This window comes from Phytophthora infestans, genomic scaffold, assembly GCF_000142945.1.
Source record: "Phytophthora infestans T30-4 supercont1.1 genomic scaffold, whole genome shotgun sequence".
Lineage (NCBI taxonomy): Eukaryota > Oomycota > Peronosporomycetes > Peronosporales > Peronosporaceae > Phytophthora > Phytophthora infestans.
Genome location: NW_003303758.1, coordinates 2,837,013 through 2,861,665, shown reverse-complemented (window position 1 = coordinate 2,861,665; position 24,653 = coordinate 2,837,013). Strand labels below are relative to the sequence as shown.

Genomic DNA, 24,653 nt, shown 5'->3' with positions numbered 1-24,653 from the left:
AGTTCTTGGCTTGTATTTCCTTGAGTTCCACCAGTGTAGGCCACACAAAACGATCATCATCCAGAGGGCGCAAAGCAGACACAGTCTCAGTCCTTTGGCTTGGGCGAGCCCGAGCAACCTTCAGTCGTTTCACAGTTGGCGAATGGCTACCAGCCCAGCGGGAAATCATATCGGCCCATACATTATCAGATCCCGGTACATGCTCCACTACATACTGGTAGTTCATTAGCTTCATGGACCATCTTAAAAGTTTCCCTTTAATATGTTTCTTGATCGAAACGTCCGGTGCGAAGATGTGAATCAGGTTACGATGATCACAATACATCCGAAAGGGTTTTGGCCTTAGTAGCAAGTAATCCAGTTTATCACAGGCAACGATAATGGGGAATGCCTCTTTCTCGATGACAGTCCAGTTTAGCTGGCTACCGGCAAACGTTCCACTTGTGCAGTGAATGAGCCGATGTTGTTGCTCTGTAGCAGGCTTCTGAGGGTCGAAGTCCACAACTTGAGTCACAATAACGGCGTATCCAACGTTCGAGGCATCCGTGAAGAGACATGTGGTAGCGTTGTCATCAGGAAAATCGAGAGTAGCAGCTTTGGCGAGCGAATCCTTAATCCGGTCAAATGCCACTCGTTCATCACTGCTCAGCTCAATGTTAATGCCAGCAGCCGCCCTCTTGGTCCTCTTGGTTTTCGTGAGAGCCGCGTCAAGTTTTTGTTGTAAAGGGGCAATCTGCCTTGCAAAATCAATAATGCTTTGACGCATCCAATTGACCGCACAGACAAATTGCTGAAGCTCTCCGGCAGTACGTGGGTATGGCAAAGCACGTAGCGAGTCAATTCGGTTTGGGTCATGTCTGATGCCTTCACCACTTATGATCCTGCCGCACCACTTGATCTCAGTCTGGTACAAGCTCGTTTTCTTTGCACTCAGCTTTAAGCCAAAGTGGTCCATTAGTGACAGCATTTCTTCCAACTTGACCAAATATACATCAATATCCTTGGCATAAAGGAGTAAGTCGTCGATCCAAATCAGTAAATGGTCGTATAGTAGACTGGCAAAGCAATTCTCCATGGTCTTCTGAAAGAATATCGCAGCATCACTACTACCCTGAGGCACTCTGCGAGGGGTAAAAACCTTCTCATCGGTCATGTATGAAAGCAATTCTTGACACATTAGAGCCAACGGAAGCTGCCAAAAGCCCTTCAAAAAATCAAAGAGTCCGAAATGTTTCATTCCCTTCGCGTTCTCCATCACCACGGATAAAATCGGCATAACTGCTGCCATGACTTCAGTCAATGCGTTCAACTCACGATAGTCTGTGGTTTGCCGAAGATCCATAAGGTCCGCTGACTTCTTGACAGGAAGAACGGGACTCGCCCATCGACTTTCCGAATTCTCGTAAACGAGTCCTAGTTTTACCAAACGAGAGTTGAAATCGTGAAGAAATTTGCGAATGTGAGGGGGATACCGTCGAGGCTTACACCTTGTTGGACGAGCCCCTTCCCGTAGTCGTATCTCCAGAGGTGGCACACGTGCTGGTGGGTCATCCTGCAGAGTCAAACGCCATACATCGTAGACATGGATGATAGTACGAAATCGATCGAGCTTGTCTGCTGGGAATCCGTTCTCGACTGCTTGCTCAACCAACCGTTCAACTGCAGCAAATACGTCCTCATTCTCAGATTGAGGTTCTCCAATTCGGACCGGAGATTCGTCGGCTTCCAGTTCAACAGGATCGCCACTTGTTTCATCCACATTTAGGTCAGCTAGTTGCTCCAATTGACGCTCCACATCAATCCCAAGCATTCTTAGTACATCATTGCCAAGTATGAACTCGTCGTCATCCATATCGACAATCAACACATCCACAGCCTTCATCGGTTTAACCTGCCCAGCCGCAATGCGAATCATTAAATGGAGTTTGGCCTTCTTATCGGCAGTCACCAACATAGACCCAAACGTCTGGTTCTGAACAGGGACAGTAAGTTCTTCAGCTTGAACACTTGGGTCCAGAGCCCGGAGTTGATTCCAGTGAGAGCGGCCCATCACGGTATGGTCAGAGCCACTGTCAGCGCAGTACGGAATCTCCAGTACTCCATTCACCATAACAGCACGAGATGGAGTCGGTAGAAACTCACCAAGGCGCTTGGTCCTTGTACGCTTGGCTGCATTCGCCTCACGCAAGCGTTTTCTCAGCTCCACCTTTTCATCTTCAGTTGCATTGGGGCACTCGTTGAGCCAGTGCATCTCATTGCACTTTGGACACGGACTTGGAGGTAGCTTCTTCGACTTCGATTTCGTCTTGGTCTTGGATATGCTATTGGTCTTGGCCACCTTCCTTGAAGAGTCCTCCGTATTCTCACCGGTCCTGATTTTCTTCTTTCCTTCGGGGTTCTTCTTCTTCTGCAGATCTTCATCGCGATCTCGTTTCTTATTCCTTTGTCTTAGAAACTGGCGCTCATGTTCCTTCGCCTTCTCAACGACTAGGTCAAACAACAGTCTTGGAATCGAGGCAGCCTGCTTATGCGTATACTGCAAACACTGCTCCACTTCTTCCTTGAGAGCCGCTGGGTGAAGAGAGGCCACGAGTTGCTTGCACTTTGCCTCGTTACCCCCGTCACCTTCAAAGCAGGCGCCCAGACCATTCTCGCGCACTAGCTTCCGGAACTGGTTAAAGTAGTCCAGCACACGGGCGTCGACATCACTCTCCATCAGGTTCATCCTCAGTTTAGATCTGAATAATGCCTTGACGTCAGGGAGCGTGTCATTCTTCACGCTTGAAAGGATGAGGGCGAACTCAGCAATAAGCATGTCGTCATTCACGTTAGCAACGTCCTCGTTCAATCTCAGCTCGCAAAGTACATCCAGTAAATCAGGATCCATTGAGTCGCGAACGGACTGGACTATGTTGTCATAATTTTTTCCAGTAGCGCGGCATCGAGCTCTCAACTTGCTCTCGTAGTGACGGCGCTTGTTCGTCCAATCAGTCAGAGCTTCATGAGAGATACTTGTAGTTTCCGGTGCTACGATCGGTGTAAATACCGGTGTACCAGCTCCTTGCATCCTGGCTGGTACTTGCTGAGGTTCAGTCCCACTCACGCCGAAATAACCACGATTAACCCTTGGGCCCTTAGCGGCTTGCTTCGGTCGCGCCAAAAGAAAACCACAGTCACGACGGCAGAAACAGGCTCTTGTACTTGTTCTTGTCTCTTGGTACAGGCAGCTGGACTTGTACCAAAGAAAACACTTTTTCCACTAAAGAATTCTTTGTAGTAAATCCCGGGTGAAAAACCAATCAACACTCGACAAAGCGGGAGCCACCCCGCTGGAACTTATAGCCAAGTGTATTGTATCGGGTAAATCGTAGAATGAGTCTCGAGTCTGATGGTAACCAGATCGAGCTCAATTATCAGCTCCTTTCTAAGGCGTCCCTCAGAAAGCTCGCTGGGAAAGTTATAAGAAAGATGATATGTAGTTGGCCTGGTTCCTAATATAAAACCCGGGTCGGACCTTACTAGCCCGACTGGGAAAACACGCATACCCATCGCCTGAAGATGGCAAAGCTGCCAGGCGCCCTTGGGTCGTCTCCGTTGAACTATGAGGGAAACCAAGGTGAAATACCTAGGATTCACTACATACTGGCTCATATTTGCCTGGGGGCACGTCGACGACACGTTTACACTACAGCATTTTCATGACATGTTCAAGACCAATATTTTGCTGTGTCTCAATCTGTGGCCACTACCACAATCGATAGTGGTCATGTATAATGCAAAAAATCATTTGTATAAGGAGCCCCAGGAAATAGTAAGTACAACAGCTGCTGTGCTGATCTTCCTACCACCATACTCGCTGGAACTCAATCCAATTGAAGGTGCATCTCCACTTCTTAAGTGCTTGATTTAGCGTCATGGTGAAGCTGCTTTTCGTCAAGATCTTTAAGCGGTAGTTTTAAGAATGCAATTTAACTAGTGGCACGAAATGAGGCCGTAGTGAGTACGATGGGATTCCCAAAGCCAATCTGAGATCGTCGACATTCATCATGAGCATGGCCAAGCTGATCTTTGTTTAGTGACATCCTGGTCTTTTTTCTTTTAAAGGCATTCCAGTCTCGCTCATGATGAATATCGACGATCTCAGAGTGGCTTTGGGGCTTCCGTCAAACTCATGTTTTCGCCAGCTCGGTACGTTGTACGATTTCCTGCACAACTCGGTCTTGATTTTCGCGGATAGCAGCCTCTTGCTGATCAATCCGCTTCAACCGTTAGATAGAACTTTGGCCAGGAAGTCGAGCTTGCCGAACGCTCATGTAGTGTTGACTCGCTGGTTCGGCTGCAATATCATGCTCTTATACGAAGGCCGCAATGCGTGGAGCTTGCTTCTTCATCCGCGATGCAGCTGCTCGTCGCAGCGCATTGTCATGAAGTGGGGCATATAAGCCATGCCACGAGAGTATGCCTGCCCGTTATTACGAAGCCGCGCCATAGAACATCGTTTCTACTGCCCCGCGCAGCCCCCGATATCCTGTCGCCACCACAAGCCAAATTGCCAAAGGCGGGAGTTGGTCGACGATACATTTATACTTAAGTAACTTTGTAAGAAGGGCTCTTAGCTTTTACAGTATATTACCGTATGAAGTACCATCGCATCACAGATTTACTCTACATAGCTGCTGGTGGGTCGCCATTCTTGACTGCCAGTCGTATGCGTAACCGGTCAAGGAACGGCATAGTAGGAGCTTGCATTGCTGTACAGAGTAGAACGTAAAATAGATAATGAACGCAACAATAGGTAAATTATTATATTCATTACCGCATCACACTCTGTTATCACGGTAAACGTTGCATTCCTTATACAAACGCGCAAGCATTAAATATTAAAAGGCACACGGTCATACCAAATACACTGCCTATCTCTTTCTCTCTCAATTATCATCAGAGATTCTCTGATGTGCACATAATTTCCATCAGGATTTCCTAGCCCACGCAGCGTCACATCGACCAGGCGATTAATATGAGCTCCCTTGGTAACCAATGCAAGCAGTGGGAGACGCTCCGTAGCGTCTTAAGCCACTGTAAGATCGACAATACCGGACGCGCCAACAAACTGCAAGAGTAAGCAAAAAATGGTCAAGTTCCACCTCATGACCCTGCCATCAAGTAACGTTCACAATTGTATCGGCTTTGCCCCCCCCCTCTCTCCACAACAGCTTGAATTAGCCGAACCCCATAGAATTGTTACATCTACGGCCTCCAAAAGCCAAATGAGTTAACGTCATCACTGCCTACTCACTCCGCCGTGGCTGCAATCTCAAGTATGGTGGCCGCTCTTACGCAGACATACATGCCCCTATCGAGTTTCTCGACATAACACGCCTTCCGCGCTCCGTGCCTGTAATGCTAACATCGGTCCCCGCGAAGGCGAAAATTGCACGGAAAACTAAGGTCATGGTCACGGGACTTCCACCGCCTTCGTCGCCAATGTAACCGGTTTATTTACTTATATTAATCGCGCAGCAAGAAACTCTCTATGCCTTCATTGATGACCGAGTAGTCTGTATTGAACTACACTCTAGCGATTCCGCTAAGGTGTTCAAGGCGACACGTACGCTACTTCGTAAACGCACGACACTAACCTCTACGTGCGACCCGACATTTTACTTATATACTCAGCAAGAACCAGACCAGGCTCAAGATCAAGCATTACTTTCATAGACAATTTGCAGACCGCCCCCAACGCATCCGGAGTCGTTACGGCAACCGTAAATCTGAGACATGTTGGGTCGCTATAGAGATTTATGGTTGCTTTAAGCGTTTTTTAAATTACCAGGCGTAATTTAAATTTACGTACTTTTCAAACGTCTTAAGTTCGAACGACTCGAGCCGCTCATTTCCAAAGCGGCGGGCATTAGAAGCAAGCGGAGGCCGAGTTCTATGACGGCAAGGAGCGGCGTGAATCTAATGCAGGAGACTCATGTGACTGGTACGTTTCCCCTTCATTAATATTGCAGTTTATGTTGCGGTGACTGATGTATGCATAGGTACTTACAATGTGCGTGTATGCGTGCACCAGGGCGCACGTTGCGTGATCAAAGCAAGCACAGCCTGAACTACATGCTGGTGACGCTGAGCATTGAGAAGGATGACGACTGCGATGAAGACTTCGTCCTGGACTACATGGAGGAAGACAATGAAGAAGAAGAAGATCTCCCCTTCTCGGTGTCTGACGCTGAAATCACGCAAAAAGCCGGTAAGACGTTCAAGTTCGTAATTTGTCACGTGCACTTGGCTAACGTTCAACTCGTTTTCTATCTATATCACGTGTAGCTCCCCTACGACGGAAACACCAGAAACAGAATCGCAATGCCGAAAGTGTGTCGAAGTCGACGCGCACGATCGACACCCAGCCAAGACAGGGCAACCAGAAACGCGCGACCGACACACAGCGTACGCACATTCCGATAATGTTGCTTAAAGTAATTTTGCTGATTGATAATAACTCGCATGTCTGTCTTTATTGTTAAAAGATGATGGGCCATTACCAAAGCAACAAAAGAAGGACACGCTGTACGAACCATTCAACGGAGGGGATAGCGGGTATGATGAAAACGTTGGTGAGTACGATCCACGGATGCGTGCGAGTGCGCACCTAGAAGAGGTGCAGCTACTGGTTGGTGAACGAAGCAAAATTAAGAATACTGTACCGCCATTTCCGTCTGGTCCACTGGAGTCGTGGAGTGTGTTTGAGCGTGAATTCAAGAAGTACAAGGCGAAGTACAACCTGAAGTTTCGTGTGCGGAGCTCTGAAAAGACGGATCTTTACAACAAGTACGCAGTTTGTTATTTGTATTTGTTAATTCTATCTTTGGCAATTTGTATTGAGCGTGATTGTGTTTCTTGTTAGTTTACAGGGTGCATGATGATCAAATGCCTACTGCTTTTGAGTGGACGTACAAAACCTACCGCTGTACACATGGTGTTTCACAAGAATCTTGATCTAAGGGCCATCGTAACCGCAAATCACGATACTGCGGGTGCCAAGCGCGGTTAACTGCCGCAGTATCACGAGTGTGGGCAACACGTATGCGATTGTCATACGAAACGAGGTACGAGTAAAAGCGGCATTCGCCAATCTGTTTGCCTTATAATCTAACTTTCTCATGGACTTGATGCTAAGAACCACACGCATACGCACCCCACCTCCCAGACTGAAGCTTCATCGTATCTCACAACAAAGACGCTACCTCTGGATGACCGAGATCTTGAGGACGTGAAGACTTTGGCTGATGCCCGCGTGTCCTCTGCGCACATTACAATTCCTGAATGATCGCATCGGTGCGTGGGGGAAAATTGTATTAGCCTAACGATGGTATGGTGCTAATTCTTTTCTGTTTGAGATGCATAGGCTGCACAGTGACACCGCAGCAGACACGAAACCTTATACGCAGTATCATGGGGTCGAATACAGGCGAAGATCGAATGAAAGACATGTTGCAAGCTCTTCGCCAGCTTCAATGGGGTGATGGCCTCGTCATTCAAGACCAGATGGAGGTCACTTGCGGCATCGTCATGCAGACAAAGGTTCAGAAATTAATGTTTGAGCGATGGGGCGAGACGTTTGCGATGGACTTTACGCATGGGACTAACAACCTCGGGTATCACTTGGGTAAGTTGACCCTGGTACCTTGCTCTTAAAGCAACCGTTAGGGCAACCTTTGCAGCAACCCTAGTGTTCATAAAGCAACCTTACTGATTAACTCGGATACGTTTTGGTTCTCGGATGTAGGGAGCTTGGTTGCGACGACAGCTACAGGCAGAGGTTTCCCTGTTGTCGATTTTTTAAGTCTCAATGAGCAGGCGGTGACAATTTCAACCATTCTCGAGTACTTCAAGGAAAAAACCCGTGCTGGCAGCAAGTGAAAACCGTGGTCATTGACAAAGACTTTGTCGAATGGCGGGCTCTCAAAGAGTGTTTCCCGGACGCAACGATTTTGCTTTGCCAGTTCTATGCCATCGCTTACTGGAAGAAGGCAGTGCAGAGGCCAGTATACCGACTCAAGATTGGACAACGTGAGGATCTTCTCATTTTGATGACAAAGCTGCTTTACAGGTACTTCCGATTTGCTTACCCTGCCTGAGAACTGGTTTACTTATGTGGTGATGCTCGTCAGTCCAACGCAGGAAGCTTACGACACTGCTTACAGCGACCTCAAGGATTATTGCACAACCAACAAAAGACAAGCATTCTTTACCTACTTTGACGAAAACTGGAACTCTTGTCGGGGTATGTGGTCAAACTTCGCTCGAGGACAACACTTTACCGCGGGTAACACAACTACGAGCCGCATCGAGTCTAATTGGAATCAATTAAAGATGCTCCTCGGACATAAGACGAGAATCGACAAAACTGTTGCAGGGTTGCTCCAGCACCAGATGACCATCACACAGCAGATAATTTCGGAGATTGGACAGCAGCACTCAGCGTTGAGAGTGTCTAAGACAGTTCCAAGGTTTTTTGCGGATAGTTGCGAGTCGGCTCTCGGTGAACATCTTGAACAAGGTGAAAAAAGAATGGGAGCGCTTCGTGAATTTTATGCCCACAGCAACCTACGAGCGGGGATCGGAGGTTTCGATATGGGAGGTTCGCCACTCGAACCAATCCTTCACGTGTCACGACGTTGACTGGACGTGCACCTGCCTGTTTTCCAAAAGCAGCCACTTACCTTGTCGCCATTTGATGCATGTTGCCGAAGGTTCTACCGTATCATCGTCCAAGCAGACAAAGCAGGTAGCCTACGTTCGGTTACGTCGGCATGAACGAGCAAACCAGGTCGCTCTTTCTTCTGCCGAGAAGTATTCGTACGCAAAGGCTATGCTAGAACCATTGCTTGAGCATCTTTCCAACTTGTCGAGTGCAAATTTCTATCAAGAACTACGCGCATGGAAAGATACTGTGGAAATAGGGCTACGTAAGGGAAATTTCAGCTTCGTCGCCGAAGATGTGAGCGAGCATGATGTACTCGATGTGGATATAGATTCAGTCTTCGATCCTGCAGATGCAATGGGGACTGCAAACCTCATGGATGTACTGGAAACCACCAGTCACGAACACTCCTCGGATAGCAGCAACGATGACGATGCACTGCCAGCCACACAGATTGGTGAAATAAAACAAGAACATGTAGCACCAGCCGCGACACCAGTGCGTCAAGTCGACGTCGTCAGTGTTCCCAAACCGAAACGTCGCGGTAGACCACGTACAACAGCCAAGCAGCTGCGGCAAACGAAGCTCACGTCGGGGCTGCAGCGTCTAGCGGTTTATCAGTATCCCAGTGGCCTTACTGTGCCATTGCATCACCTCGTCATGTGGGCGCGATGCACTCCCAATCTCAAATATGTGCTCGAGATAATGGAGAAGTACCCTATTCAACTGGACGATGCCTATCTGAGGTCCCGTACAATCGACTGCCAATGGGAAGCAATCCTGCCGTCTAAGTACATGCACAGCTTCGTGATTCCGGCTGATCTCACGCGTTCAATGCAGGCTGCGACTACAACTACAAGAAGCGAGCAGCGACAACCTGATGCACTGGATGACAGCGTGAAAAAAACAAGGAATTGTCCTTGACGTTGTTGCGTCTATCGATCCAAAGCTTTGGAAGTTCAGCGGGTAAGGCTGCTTTAGTTTCGCGGTTGCTGTAGTAGGGTTGCTTTATGAGTAAGGTTGTTATAGTAGGGTTGCTTTACTGATTATGGTTGCTGTACCACGTTGCTTCTAGCCGGTATATTCATGCTTCAGCGGTTTTCTACGTCATCAAGGCGAAGGGAAGAGCGTGGTTTAAAGACCGCAAGTGGCTAGAGCAGGATTGGAAAAAAGTCAAGTCGGATGTTGATCTTTTCGCTCGGCAAGCGAACATTTGTGGACTGTCAGCGAATGATGTCTGCGATCGCCACCAAGCTCTAGCAAACGAGGTGATTTCAAAATTCGCTTCTTCTCGGCTGCGTACCGAATTTAGGACACGTTCGGGCCAGGGTCTGATCAGCTTTGAAAACATAGTGGGTGGCGTTTGTCGTGGATGGCTGAATGATAGCCCGATTGATTTCTGCCTCGAAACAATGATAGCTTCGGTTGAGGGTGCATTTGGATTGTCATCACTTACGTGGGCCATGGGGTGACCTACCACACCGCGTACTTCAATTGGAGAAGTCAAGTTCATCGTCAATCCTGTAAATTTGAAAGCGAACCACTGGGGCATTATTATCATCAGTCTGAAAACTACAAAAAACATGACGCGGCTACACGTCTACATGTACGAGCCTCTGATTGATGAAGGGTATCGCAGCGATTTGGAGAAAGTCTGGGTAGGAATACCAAAAAATCAAATTGACGAGAGCAGTGAAGAAAGAGAAGGCCTTCGTGGGGTTGGGCTACGGTGACATAAGGCCTCGATGATCGAAAGGAAGATGATTATAGATCCGATTGAATGGATTGAAACCCCACAGCAACCTGACGGATCTAGTTGTGGTGTCTTAGTAGTCGCACAAGCTCATAACTATCTCACTGGGAATGTGGAGCAGCAGAACTACGGGGTATCCAGTCATGACATCAAGGTAATGCGGTTGAGGATGCTGTGGGTTATCATGAACCTCAATAAAGAGAATATTGTGAACAGCTCCGATGCTTTTATGGCGAAGGAGATTCAACAAAAGCTAGAAGACAAGCTCAAATAGGTAGTATGACTCGAAACTGTTGATGACCTAATACAGCCTGTCATATTTTTTTCCTGACCTGTTACACTAGCGCTGCAGTCTGTTAATGACCATCTCGAGCAGAACCTCGAATGTCATCACGTCATGGGCAGTTGGAGCATTACCTTTGCCATCTAACGTTGTTGCCAGCTCATAATTGCGCTCTTCGCTTTCTTCAACTCGCGACTGAAAGTCCTGCTGAAGTCTTAATAGCTGTTCCAGGCTTGTGGTCATACTCTCCAGCTTCGACTTCAAGTCCGCGAGCTCGTTAATCCTCGCGCGTAGCAGCTCCCGGGCTAGAGTTCTCTCCTCCATCCTTGGAGTGGGTCTGTTGTTCTGGTGCACCTGAAAATCACAACGTGCTCACGATGTGGGTCACATAGTTTTGTGTAATATGTGTGTGACGTGTGAATTTGAACTCTAAATCTAGAGTGAAGGTCCCGTTATTTAAACTGACGCTGGTGTCATTTAAAATAAATTACCCAGGAACAGGGTTGCTTTAGGCGATAAGGTTGCTCTAATTCTTGTCGTAGTGTTGTATTACGGTTGCTGTAACGCCATTCCAACGCATCCTCTCGACCTGTTCAAAACACGGTCGCTGCAGAAGAGCTGAAACTCTCCGTCAAACGCCTCCAATGAACCCCCGCCCCATCTACACGCTTGAGGTAGTGCCGTTCAAGGGTTTGACCCATCTTGAGTAGCTTCTTCTCGATTGTAGCTATGTGCTTCGTGTACATGTCAAGAAACCAGTTCTTCACATGGCATTAGTGAGCTCCTTGCAAACGGTTTGTCTCCCCGGCCCCTCCAAATTGGCTAGGTGGACGCCGAAACGGTCTAGCAGCTATAAAAAGACGGCACCACTTGCATCCGCGACCAGAGACGCCGCAACGAAAGTCATGGAGACGTTTTCGGCCGCAATGAAGCGACCTAAGTTGTTGATTGTCTTTTGGCGAGCGCGCTGAGAGTTTGAGGGAGCGAGGTCTTCCAGACTCATAATGAATTGGAGTGTTTTGTCGGCAAAAAAGCAAATACACGAACAATGTGCGCTCAACTTGTGGCTTGTATTGACTCTCAGCATATTCTCTCCTTGCCTACATTAAAACGCTTGGATAGTTGGCTAGCAACTTCTAAAAGGGTAGATGATTTACTGGGAACAATGTTCGACCCGCTGGGTTACCCGTCATATGACAGAATATTGTCAACATCAGGAATAACATGTTAAACTCTGAACGGATGGTGTTTTTTTCGGTGGGCAGGATCTACAGGAATAACACAGTTTCTCCCGTGGAATAAAGTCACCCGTTGGGAAAGTGGCTCATTTGCCGATTTACTAACTCTTTTCCAAGCCCACATAGAAGACCAAGTCTAACTCGGACAATGTCGCGTCGAACGTCAACTGCATCAAGTGCTTCAGATACAACACTTCAAAGACCTTGGCGGGGAGTTCGCTCTCAGCAACAAGTACGTCAGCATGTAGAGAATGTACTCTCACAATTTAGTGAGGACCAGCTTCGACGTGAACAAGAGCTGAGCCGCTTCCCTACAACAGTACTGCACGACGTTGACAATGAGTCAACTGACACTCCATTCCTCGATTAATTTCGTGACATTGGTGGATCTTCTGGCATTAAGGAGATGACAAAGTTTACGCTGAGAGAGTTCAACGAGCTTTGGTTGTCGGTGAGAGACTACGTTGTAGTCAACTACAGCGTCGGAAGAGGTAGACGCTCTAAAATCAGCGGAAAGGACGCCTTCTTCATGACCCTAGTCACGTTGCATGCTGGAGGGACGTGGGAAACCCTCAGCAAGAGCTTCCGAACTCCGACTCCTACGTTTACCGACACTGTAACTAAGTTCATACGGCTTTTGTCACCTAAACTGTATGTGGATCAAGTTGAGGCACAAGCTGACCTCACCACAATGCGCTCTGCTGTAACGTCTCGGCATACGTTTAAGAACTTCCCTTGCGCTTTGTATGCCGTGGACGTCACATTCCAGCAAAGCTGGCGTCCAGGAGGTTGTATCCAGGAAAACGGCAAATATTACAGTGGCAAACATCATTTGTATGGCCTGAAGGTGGAGGTGTCGGTTAATAGCCATGGGTACGCGATCAACTGCTCTGATCACGCCAAAGGCGCAACGCATGATGTGTCGATGTTCAAAGAAAACAAGTCATTTCACATTGGGAGAATGCTAAAGCTGCCAGGGGATAGCCAACTCGAAGACGAGGGTCCGTTGATCGAAAGGTTTTCTGATCAGTGGGCCATACTCGCCGACAAAGGATACCAATGTACAGCACAATATCTGCGATGCATTTACCCCCAAAAAGGAAGAAACTTGACTCGTCCGGAGCTTGTGAACAACGACAGAATTTCTAGTGACCGGGTTATCGTGGAAAATTATTTTGGTAGGCTGAACATGTTGTGGCGCGTTTCTGCGGACAAGTTTCGCTGGAGCGAGGATCTATATGGCGACGTTTTTCGAATGTGTGTTGCTCTCACAAACTCCCACATCGCGATAAGCCCTCTTCGAGACGAAATAGGCGACTGGTATCGGCAGTCCCAGCACAGACTGATTCAACTTGGCATGAGTATTAAAGAAAAGAGGCGACTACAACAGGCCAAATACCGTGCGAAGAAGAAGCGTCGTCTGATAACATCGCTTAACGATCTCGGCGGAGAAGAAGATGCAAGTGAGGACTCGCTGACTCAGTACTCGGACGAGTTTTGAACAGGTAAAACGATATCGAAACTGGTCGAAGCTTCATATAGACTTTTTTTTAGCATAAAACAGTGTACTTAAGTTGTTGTAAAAGCCCTAGCGACAGCCTTGGTAACATGTCCAAAATGTATGTTTTTCCTGATTAACATGATCTTCTGAAAACGTCTTTGTGTGCAATGGGTTACTACTCGGTTTGAGTAAATTGTTTTTACTTTGACAAAGATAGCATAATTGGTTATGTACCGCGCAACTTGCCAGACGTTCATCATTTTACCCTATCCCTAGTGAGTTTTATTTGTTGATATATTTTAAATACTGATTTCATTAGTCAAAAACCGTCGTGCCAGTCATTTTGCCAATACTATAATCAAATTAAAAACTGTGTTGGTAACGGTGATGATATTCATCCATATCTCATCTCATATTTATGCCAGTGCTCGATCTAAGCCATAAAACGCACATCTGTATTTTTCAATAATAAGATAAAATGCCAGTTTAAGTCATTTGGATCAGTTTAAAGCGCACCAATAGCAGTCGTAGACGCATCTGATTGGTTATTTTTAGAGCGGCGCTCGCCTCCACGAATACCTGTCAGTTTTGATCTGGCTTCCAACCATGAAGTGTCGCACAACGTATAACAGCAAGAAGAAGATGGAATTGGTGAGGTCTATTCGCGAGGGAGGCAACATTGAAGCTATTGGCGAGGAGAGCGGTGTTCCAGCTCGAAACTTGTTCCGGTGGGTTAGAGAGGACGTTAGTTGGCGTGAGAACAGGAATAATGGCCCGTTCACCTTCAGCAAACGGCGCGGACCTGATCCCACTCTGCCCAAGGAAGCCGAAAAAAGTATTCCAACGGCACACACTTACTGCAGCCATCGGATACTGCCGTGTTTTCTTCGCTCAAAAATACGCTCCAAGATCTTATTGATGCTATCATTCGAGCTAACGGGATTAATACTATCAGCAAGGAAAAGGCTCTTCAAATGGCCGCACTAGCGTGGACAAGTTGCAATTTCAACAGCAATATCTCATCCGGATTTCAGAGCTGCGGCATTTTTCCGTTAAATCTTGTAAAAATGCACGTGAAGCTACTCAATTTCCAACACAACGGAGTTTCCGCTACCGTCAAAAAGGCTTCTTGGCTGCGACACAAGGAGACAGTACAGCACGATATCTTGCTTCTGCCTGCTCGCCAACAAAAGCAGAGTAGGAAAAGAAAAACCAAGACAGTGGCTGGTAGATTGTTAACGCGTGAGATGCTTCAGCAACCTGACCAGCCCTCCCAACGAAACGCGCCGAAGAGAAAAAGAAAATCGCAGAGAGACATAATTTTGACAAAACGACAGCGAGTGGTATGCACCACCAGGACCAGGAGCTTTATCAAAAGCAATACCACGATCACAACCACGAGAGCGAGCACAAACACGAAGAGGAACAAGGCATGGAGAGCGAATTGGTGCTAGTGCAGCAGCAGTCAGAAGTTGCTAGCAGTGATACGGCTCTGTTCGAGGTGAGCTTCTAAATACTCCGGATTTTAATACACCATCTATTTTGATTCAAGTCAAGGTTATAATTCTACGTGGGTTCTAATCGGAATTTACAGAAATTCAACAGTACGTGCACGATCGTACATACAAGTCTCTTGTCCATACTCAAGTCAAGTTTAAAATTGTCTTAAACTGGCACACGACGAAAAAAGATGGTAATTTCAAACCGCCACTGATGGCCGAATAGTACTCAATTAATGTGTTGCGCTTAGCAATAAGAAAGACGAGATTCTGATAATTCCAGTCGTGGTTGTTTTATTCTCATCTTCAGTGTCCGTTGAAAATTACGAGCTTTTAAAGTTGTTCATCTGTCACTGACTTAAACTGGCATTTTACCTTATTGAAATGAATTATATTGCGCACGAGTTGGAACTCCCCATAAAAGGTCCCAGTTAATGCAGAAAACGCTTCAACAGCAAGTAGAACCCTTCGAGTTAACGCAGCCATCATGAAATATGCAAACAGTGCACTAACCGCACGGATGGCAGTACAATCACAATTGGACCCATTGTTGCCACAAGACTTTCGCTCTGAGATAGCACGCCGAGTAAGCTTTGCTTTTTATTAGATTAGGAAAAAATACTGGGATGCGGATGAAGTGTTCCACTGTAAAACTTTAGGTGCGACTCAAGTGACGAGTGCTTCCCGGAAACCTGGCTTATTCGGCGTCATGGGATTCATTTCTGACGAAGTTGAGGCAATCGGTTCTGCTGAAAACAGGACGTGTGCAGTGTCATTCTCGATGGACTCAGTGGTCCAATCGGCTTCAAACGCTAGTGTGGACAGTGATGCCCTAAGCTCATCATCGGCCTCTTCGCTTCCAGCGTCACCCAGCCAGCTATGAGTCATCACAAAACTAGAGTGGAGGTGTTTCAGCTCCAACGGCACGATAGAAGTGAAACTCGTTGGGGACAGGCAGCTATTTTCAAACTCCAGAAATGTCAAGTCGTCCTCTTCATCTGTCGGCCATGGCGCAACCGTGGCAAAGTCCGTTGATTGCGACAACCCGCTCTTCTCAGATGGATTCCTCAACACGGAGCCGAATTCGTCATCTGAGAGCACGAAGCTGGATGAGTCTGCGAATTGACTTAGTGTGCTACTGAGACTTCGGATGGTGTCGATACACCGCATCATTCGTAGCGTCAGCGGGATCGTCGAGAGCTGAATCCACAGTTGCGTGTTCAGGCTTTTCGACAGCCTCACTACGATGCGCATTTGCTGTGACGGATTATATGCTAGTCCAGTGCTGCTGTTGCCATAGTGCTGCTGCGCTTGCAGAAAATCCTCGAGCCGTTCTGCATCCCGAAGCATCAGGAACTGGAATAGGTTTCCGCCGTAGAGATCCGCAGCGTTGTTAGCACTAAATTCGGGCGCGCATGTGTCCGCAACAAATACGAATTCACCCGACGGGAGGCAGAAGGCGATCCGTTTACCACTTGGGACTTGATTAATTTCCAGCAGCGTGACGGTGCCCAATCCCATCGTGATAGCAGCCCCGTGACGACGTCCGTGCTGCTTTCGAATTTGACTAGTCAGTCAGTGCTACGGGCAGGAACGGAGTCTGGACAGTGGGGTGCTCTTTGTTTCGGGGTGGACGTGTGAAGTGATGTGTCACTGGAAATTGACCGACTGGAGTGGATCGGATTGAAACCCGTATAAGAACCGGCAGAGGGAACTGATTGACAGACAGATCGCTCGCTAATGATAGCTTCCGGACACACTGGAGACGTGGGACCTGGCTCCCTAAAAGAGGATCGTATAATGCGGTACAGGTGTCGGAGGTGGGTTGGGCGATGAGAGCACGGAGGACGATCGGGCGAGGGTTGTTTGTTGAAAACCCGCGGAAAAGATTGGATGGTCTGGTTTAGTTTGGCTGCACCCGTTACCTCTGTCTATTTGGTCAAGCTGCCGATGCAACAATGGCAAGCGGTTGTTGCAAGCGATGCCAATCCGACGACGCGAAAGGCGAGCCAGAATGTCGGTTTGGTGCTGGAACCCGTCATTTCCGATCTCAGCCAACGCTCCAAGGTATGCAGTTTTAGGGATGGAATGTCGTGACTATTCTGGTTGTAAAAACTATGGAACGCTAACAGACTCGGCGGGGGTAGAATCCATAAAGGGTGTCAGGGTTCAGAATGTATTAACGTAAAATACGATCAACCAGCCGGCCCAATAAAATAGTCATGAAATTAGTACAGACTAGTTCAGACGTAAAAGTCACTCAATTTGGGTACCAATCTCAATTTGCATCTCCTCGCAGACGTCGTAAAATTGTGACCACCTGCTTAATTAGCAAGAATTAGCGATAGGTTTGGAAATACAATGTAGAACTGGTGAGGTAGATTGTTTTCATTTCACAGCTATCTGTGCTGTGCACAACATGGATGAAACGGGAGACAAATGGGTTGTGCTCATTCGGTTATAGACCGTTGAAATATGTAACCTCGGCGGGACTGACGTGCTTTTGGTACAGCGTACCCTTCAAGTTGCCTCGGATTGGCTGAAAGACTGACCAGTCAATCGCCTAAGCAGTTCAACAACGATGGCATCCGAAGAGGATCGAGCGATGCCTCTGACCCCGCTTGATGAATGCGAGTATCCGGTGGTGCTAGGACGGACCCTCACAGAGATGGCTGACGATGATGAAGGGCAAGGAGACGTGTACGCGTCTTTTGGCTACGAATTCCAACCAGCATCCATAGACAAAAGCACCCCCGCGCTTGTGAGTGTTGACAGGTCTCGAGGAGTGCAGGTGCTCATGGGCTCGTCAACGGGCGGTGTGAGCTTTAAAGGCAAAGTGTTGGAGAACAAGGAGACAGACTGCCTGCTGATATTTGATGGCTCCGGCTTTCGGCTTGAGCGGTGCCCGTTCTCCTGCGTGCAGCTGCGTCATGTGCGCGCCCCCACGCCACGGCATCGTGTGAAGAAGCTCCATGCAAGCTCTAGTGTTGCTGATGCTTTATCGGCGTTGAAGGAGGTGGGTGCATCTGCAGCATCTGCTCTAGAAACATCTAGGGCATCCAAGAAAGCAGTAGGCAGACCAAAGGGATCCCGCAACAAAAGACCTGTAAGCGCAGACACGCCGAATGTGAAACGACCAAGGGGTCGACCGAAAGGATCCACGAAGACAGCCATTGCAGCCAAGAAAGCACATGCAGAAGCTGAGGTCAAACCAAACAACGACACGTGAGCATCATGTTCAGTTCGACAATCAAGAGCCACTTCATTTTGCTCACACTGTGTTCGTTTATTTATTATCCTGCAACGTGTGTCATGTCTAAGGTGTCGACAGGGTTTTATGTAAACCACACGAAATAAAAGTACCGTATTCCTTATGTGATTGGCGACAGTCAAATTCTTGAGGTGGTCCAGCCTTTCTGCCAGCATAAAAGATACCTGCATAGAAAAACTATTTTACATGCTCAAAATTATATTGGTCGCCAAGCAGAAATTTAAATCAATTTGATTGGCTGCTGGATTTGTCGCTAATGACCGAGCGTCGCCAATCACATAAGGAATACGGTAAGATGAAAAGACACAAAATCTGAGAACACTGAGGGTGCTTCCATGCTTACAAATCTCAAGTAGGTGCAACCGTGAGTGTAGGGGTACTTTAATTGCTTTTTCCTTTCTCTTCAAACTGAAGAACGCCAGGCAGGAATAACGTGCACGCCAGACGCAAGCAAAGCACCGCGACCTCTTAACTCCACCCCCTCTATCATGAACAAAGCAAACAAGCGCCGCGAGACTGACGTCATGAAGCTGTGCGTGTCTACCATGATGCCATTTCAAGATGCCAATGAACGGGACATTTGAGAGTGTGTCTTTATTCATATTTTTTCCTGACTTGAGCAGCATGATGAGCGACTACGAGGTGCATCTAACGGACGAGTCCAAGACGAGCGACCTCGACGTTAAGTTTCACGGACCAAAAGATAGTGCGTGTCTTGTTGAGAGCGCAGGAGGCTCTCCGTTCTGACGGCGCTTCTGTCTCTTTGTGTGTGGGAAGCTCCGTACGAAGGAGGCTCCTGGAAGATCCACGTGACGCTGCCCAAAGACTACCCATTCAAGTCTCCGTCCATTGGCTTCGTGAACCGCATTTACCACCCCAATGTGGACGAAACGTACGATCGTGATTTTCTCTCGAAAGCCTAACAACAGACTGACAGCTATTGCGTCCTGTTGACTATCAGATCGGGTTCTGTTTGCCTGGACGTGATCAACCAAACGTGGAGCCCGATGTTTGGTGAGACTGCGCATGAAATAAGCTACTGTGGAGTAGACTGACACTGTTGCTGCTTGTGTTTTTAGAGCTGGTCAACATTTTCGACATGTTCATCCCACAACTACTGCGATACCCGAACCCAAGCGACCCACTGAACGGTGAGGCGGCCTCGTTGCTCATGAAGGACGCCGAGTCGTACAATAGAAAAGTGAAAGGTCCGAGACTTGGCTGTTGCACCTGCGAGTTGAGAGTCTACACTGAGTTGTATTAATTTTCCTGATCGTATAGAGTATGTGCGGAACTACGCGTCGCAGCCCATTGAAATGGGCAACCAGGAAGAAGACAGTGATGTCAGTGACATGAGCGATATCGAGTAGCGCTTTCTCGCTCTCTCACGCAACCCCTGACAATCTCCAGTAGACCGATTGCTTGCATTATGAGCGGAAAATGACGCGACGCCACCTTACATCATCCAGATGTTACATTGTCGCCTCGCTGCATGTCCGGAATGTTTCATTTTGTAATTCCTCTCCATGTCGTAACAAAAAGAAAGGAATAACACTTTATTGGTTTTTATTCGCTATTTTATTTCAAAAGTTTATGAATCTCATGAAGTTCGACTCGTTACTTGGAGTAAAAGATGGACGCATCGGCCTTTCTCTGAATGTAATGAGCGTTCCGGCGAAGGCGATCGCTCATGTTGCTTTCGTCATCCAGATATGCCTCCGAGTGCAGTTTTCTTCAACGACAACAACGAGAATTGTTAGTGGGTGAATCACTTGGAGCAGAGAAAAGAAAATGAAGACGTACCTGAGAAACTCCGGGTTGCTGCGTGAAGCCTCGTGCTCTCGCTTGTCCAGTTCGTCCTTCTTCAGCGTCGCACGCTTGGCAATGTATTCATCGCGTTGTTTCGCATCTTCCACCATCTGCTGAGCCATTTGCCGTTTTTCCTCGTCTGTAAGCTCACAATGGTCTCCGCGAGAAGATTTCCCAAGCTTGCGTCGACGTTCTTCTTCCTCAAGACGTTTCGCTTGACGGGCTTTCTCCAAGTACTTGGCGTTCGGCCCCAACGATGACGTATCGATATCCCTGGACGCCACAGCACCTGCCTTACTGATAAGCCCGTACTTTCCGTCTGGATCAAGGAGCTTACGTCTCGATTCAGACGTCTTGTGTCGTTCTTCTTCGTCACGAGTATTAGCGGATTCCCTCGGACGCTCGCGAGACGAGGTTCGCTCATGACGCGTACTTTCACGTCTGGGAGAGCTACGATCGCGTCGGTTATCTCGTGTTCGACCGAAGTTATCACGTTCTCGGGGACTCCGGCTACAGCTGCGGCCTCGTCGCTCGTGTCGATGAGTACTGCGGCTTCTGCTGTGATAGCGACGGTCACGAGTCGGGTTTGGACCACGTCGGTCTCTAGACGATCCTCTTCCGCGTCGCTCCTCGGTAAATCGATCCCGACTCGATCGATTATTTGCCTCACGGCGCGCTGGTTCTCTATCGCTGTGACGCGGACGACTACAATCTCGACTACTGCGATGACGTACAGAGCGTGGTGACTTCGATCTCGAATGGGATCTCCCTCTCTCTCGATCACGCCCGTGTCCACGTTGACGCTTGGAAAGATCATCTTTGTGTCGATAATCAGCCCTCTCTTCGTTTTCATCAGCACTGGCCTCACTCCCACTGTCATAAACATGTTTTCTCTTCAGGCGTCGCTTCTCCTCTTTCCGAGCGTGCTTCTTTTCCTTCTTAACAGCTTTCTTCGCTTTCTTGCGAGCCTTTTTATCTTCCTTTAAGCGATCCACTTCGTCCTTGATTCTCTTCATCTTGACTGGATTCTTAAGAACTTGTTCGCGAGCTGCCTGTTGCCTCTTGCGGATGAGCATCATGGGGTCCTCGTTTAACCGCTGGAAGGCATCATTGGCCGGCAATGCGCTCTTTGTTAGTACCAGGGAGCCGTACTTGGTAGTCGTGCTCAAATCTACGTCCCCTTTGGCTGCCTTCTCCTCCTCACCATTGTACTCTTTGCCCAAGAGATACTCCTCCGCCGTCTTTTCTCGTGCAGCCGACGGCCCTTCGTACATCCAGTCTAAGCGCTCCATGGCCGCCGACTTGTCGCCCCGTGCTGCCTGCAGCTGTCGCAGCTCCTGGAGCTGCCGCTCTTCCTCAATGTTCTTGCGCAGCTCCGCGACTTTCTGCTCTTCGGCCGCATGCTTCTGCTCAGCAATCCAGACCTTCTCCACATTCTGCAAAAACCCAAAAGGGAACGATTATAGTTGTGAGCTCATTTCTAGGGAGCATTGAGCGCAGCGAATGACTGGGGATAAACAGAAATGCAGATAATGAGCAGTAACAGATACGTACGCGCAGGTTGGCCGTATGCCAGCTCTTCTTGGACAGGAACGCTAACGACATATTGCACGGCCCGTGCAGCAGTGCTCAATCTACTTGTAGTGTAATTCACACCAATTTTCCTATAAATGCTAAGTTATTTTAAAATTAGAAGTAAAACTCGGAGGAATTCGGACCATATTTTCAACTACTTTTTAGTTGGGCCTGCATTTCCAAGTTCCTCTTTAAAAAAAAGAATACCTGAATTCAATTCTCTAGTGAGGGTATTTCTTCCGGATATACTTTGGTATGTTGTGCTGGGCTGTTTTTACGGTCTTGCCAGTGATGTTCTGATGAAATTACAGAAAACTTGCTCGCTGCCTGTAACTTCGTTACTTCGCGTAACTATTGGAGCTCCTTCGTACTCGAGGCATTGAGGCGCCTTCAAAAATTATCGCAAATCGCAAATGTAGACGGCACAGATCCTGTTGCAGTACAAGTAGGTAGGTATTGCAAAACCGCTCGCATTTTGCAAAGACCAATTTGAAGTCTCTGCAGATTGCGACGTCTCAAACGCGTCCAACCAAACGCGGTTGGGCAGCAAGCGCCTTCCTACATCGAACTAGCAGTACCTCCATCACTATTAAATTTGTCACGATGGTCCGAGGAAGAGGCTGGACAGCGCCTGAGACTCTGTACATGCTTGGCCTGGTCGAGCGAATCCTTCCGTTTGGATCAAACCAGTGGAGTGCGGTGCAGCTGGAGTACAATACCAAGCTTCCCGACGGTTTTACAGCACGTGAATCACGTGACGTGATGCTGATGCTATTAGGCGGAAGTTTTACGCTCTGAAGAGCACGCGCAAACCAACAGGAGATCCGTCTTGCCCAGCAGATGTCGCTCAAGCCAAGCGCGTTTATCGGCTCATCGAAAATCAGTGCGGCGTGCTGCTGCTAGACGACACGGTAACGTCAGCCCAGGAAGCTCCCTTAAGGACGACTGACGGGGAGAATCCGACGCATCAACCTAAGGAGACATCTCTTAGCATCGTAACGACGTCCCTCACCCAAATGGAGTGCGGGGCCGCGGACATAAATGCCTCCAAGTCAAGCACAGTTGGCAATTCTACCCATTAATGCCTCGCTGTTCATTTACTAAATCTAACTTATAACAATATTTGGATAGGAATCGACAACAGCATCTGCTGCTGGTACTTCTCGCACCGGCAGGACATACCATGAGCTAGAGCAGCTAAGTAAGAAGATCCAAGCCGATAGTACTGAGGTACTGTCCGAGTCTGCTCGAAGGAGGCGCAAAGTTAATCGTCTTATTCACAGGTTAGAGTCGAACGACAATGACGATTGGTGCATCGCTATTGTAGCGATGGAGGAATGCAACGCTACTCGGCAGCTAGAGTACCGCCGCGAGCGCTATGCCCAGCGCCGCCAAGATGAGTTGGGGCGTCAATCGCAAGCTGAACGCCGCGAAGAGCGAGAGAGACTGCGACTCTTAGCCCTTATTGCTGAGATAGCCAAAACCCGAGATTAGATTAAAGGCATGGAGAGCCGAGGTGGTACGAACATTTATTGCTGTATGAAGACGGAGCTAATCTGACTTATTTCAGGTTGACGAACTCGAAAATCATAAAGTCGGTAAATGTTGTTGATGCGTCTACCACGCTTGACAGGGTCGAAGGATACCGATAACTATAATGACCCATAGCATTGTGGTGCCCCCCCCCACTCCCCACTCAGCGGCTTGTCGAAGCGATGTTATTGCGTTGCTGATAGCAACCATGCACAGGCGGCACTTGATGCGCGCACTGAAGATCACCGTCCTTTAGTAGCGTAGCAATACACCCTCCCATCCCTTTCGTCACGGGAAATGCCGTGTCGGCAGCAACCCCAGTACCCGGGACTGTTAATCTGCTGTCTGCTAATTTCTCTTGCAGGGCGAAGCTCATCTCCCCGTCATTCCAGGAGCCAGGGCCGTTGTGCTTCCCCCAGACTATAATACCATCACAGCCGTAGCATTACGTCCTCGTGCCAAGTATAGAATGCAGCCAACCTAGCGATAACAAGGAGGCGTCAGCAAATGTACAGTAGCATATTCTAAATAGCTCTCACCAGTATAGTGTGCATTTTGTAAGTCGATGTCGGAGGGCTGCTGAGCTCGATAGCTCTTTCCATCCACGAGCCCCAGAGCAACCTCAGCAGTAGCAATTTACAGAGAAAGAGTCAATGGTGGAATACCAAATATCTCGCACAGAGTTTTTTGCTCTATAGCATATGTGAGGTAGTGTAAGACACAGCCAAGAACTGCATGTTGGAACCGTAGCTTGGGTGGGCGTCCTCGCTGGCCAGGACGCCACTTAGGCTTGTAGAACTTGGAGAACTCGGCAAGAAGTACCTCAAACGAGGCAGGAGGCAGCGAAACGAGTGCCACAAAGCTGCCGTAATGTCCGTCATCATAGATTTTCTGCCATACAGAGTCTGAAGGATCGTGTAGACTCGCCACAGTTAAATAGCTCCTTTCTTTAATGCTGCTTCTAAGACTATGCAGCAGCACGACCTTCCTACATCGACGCCGGTGTGCAGCAGATTTTGCGGTCACCACGGTCTTGACGTTCATTTGGCAAAGTTCGAGCAAATTTGTGTGATTTTCTTTTAGAGATTTGAACCGCAAATATCGTCACAAATGCACTTGTTGGCTATCGCATTTCTGCACGCAAATGCCTATTGAATTGTGCTTTGCGTCATTTTCTAAAGGCTCACATTGGCAGTATTCTAGCTCTTCGATATCTTTTATGGTTTATATTTTAACTGTTCTCGTCTCTGTGGTTTGAATTTTTGGTCGTTTGCGATTAAAATTAGCTTTCACTGCAAAATTGTAAGATCCTCAGGGTTTCAGTGCATGCGAGAAACAAAACTTAACCCCTTTAACCCTTAAGAAAAACAATTCGGCTTAGAGCTGTTGAAATACTTCTTCTCAGCAAGCCGATGGTCACTCAAAGTGATGACATACATCACGACAAATCAACCACATGCAATATCACTCCGTCAAACTGACAA

General features: G+C 48.0%; 6 protein-coding genes across 6 annotated transcripts; 4 read left to right on the top strand and 2 right to left on the bottom strand.

Moving 5' to 3' along the window:
• Positions 1–14,088: 14,088 nt before the first annotated feature.
• On the top strand, positions 14,089–15,029 carry PITG_00540 (uncharacterized protein; the record flags this gene model as incomplete). Its single annotated transcript, XM_002909084.1, has 3 exons — positions 14,089–14,210; positions 14,438–14,679; positions 14,820–15,029. The coding sequence occupies 3 exons, from the start codon at positions 14,089–14,091 to the stop codon at positions 14,993–14,995; spliced, it is 540 nt and encodes a 179-aa protein (XP_002909130.1).
• Positions 15,030–15,564: 535 nt separating this feature from the next.
• PITG_00539 (uncharacterized protein) lies at positions 15,565–16,628 on the bottom strand (the record flags this gene model as incomplete). Its single annotated transcript, XM_002909083.1, has 1 exon — positions 15,565–16,628. The coding sequence occupies one exon, from the start codon at positions 16,500–16,502 to the stop codon at positions 15,648–15,650; it is 855 nt and encodes a 284-aa protein (XP_002909129.1).
• Positions 16,629–17,562: 934 nt separating this feature from the next.
• Positions 17,563–18,210, top strand: PITG_00538 (uncharacterized protein; the record flags this gene model as incomplete). Its single annotated transcript, XM_002909082.1, has 2 exons — positions 17,563–17,938; positions 18,098–18,210. 2 exons carry the CDS (start codon positions 17,563–17,565, stop codon positions 18,208–18,210), a joined length of 489 nt encoding a protein of 162 aa, XP_002909128.1.
• Positions 18,211–18,740: 530 nt separating this feature from the next.
• On the top strand, positions 18,741–19,622 carry PITG_00537 (ubiquitin-conjugating enzyme E2, putative; the record flags this gene model as incomplete). Its single annotated transcript, XM_002909081.1, has 6 exons — positions 18,741–18,784; positions 18,876–18,958; positions 19,030–19,144; positions 19,214–19,266; positions 19,332–19,460; positions 19,534–19,622. The coding sequence occupies 6 exons, from the start codon at positions 18,741–18,743 to the stop codon at positions 19,620–19,622; spliced, it is 513 nt and encodes a 170-aa protein (XP_002909127.1).
• A 318-nt stretch (positions 19,623–19,940) lies between these two features.
• PITG_00536 (pre-mRNA-splicing factor CWC25-like protein) lies at positions 19,941–21,666 on the bottom strand (the record flags this gene model as incomplete). The annotated part of the gene is made up of 4 exons (XM_002909080.1): positions 19,941–19,968; positions 20,056–20,414; positions 20,796–21,497; positions 21,616–21,666. 4 exons carry the CDS (start codon positions 21,664–21,666, stop codon positions 19,941–19,943), a joined length of 1,140 nt encoding a protein of 379 aa, XP_002909126.1.
• A 573-nt stretch (positions 21,667–22,239) lies between these two features.
• Positions 22,240–23,130, top strand: PITG_00535 (uncharacterized protein; the record flags this gene model as incomplete). The annotated part of the gene is made up of 4 exons (XM_002909079.1): positions 22,240–22,346; positions 22,415–22,547; positions 22,768–22,792; positions 22,964–23,130. The coding sequence occupies 4 exons, from the start codon at positions 22,240–22,242 to the stop codon at positions 23,128–23,130; spliced, it is 432 nt and encodes a 143-aa protein (XP_002909125.1).
• Between the last annotated feature and the right edge of the window lie 1,523 nt (positions 23,131–24,653).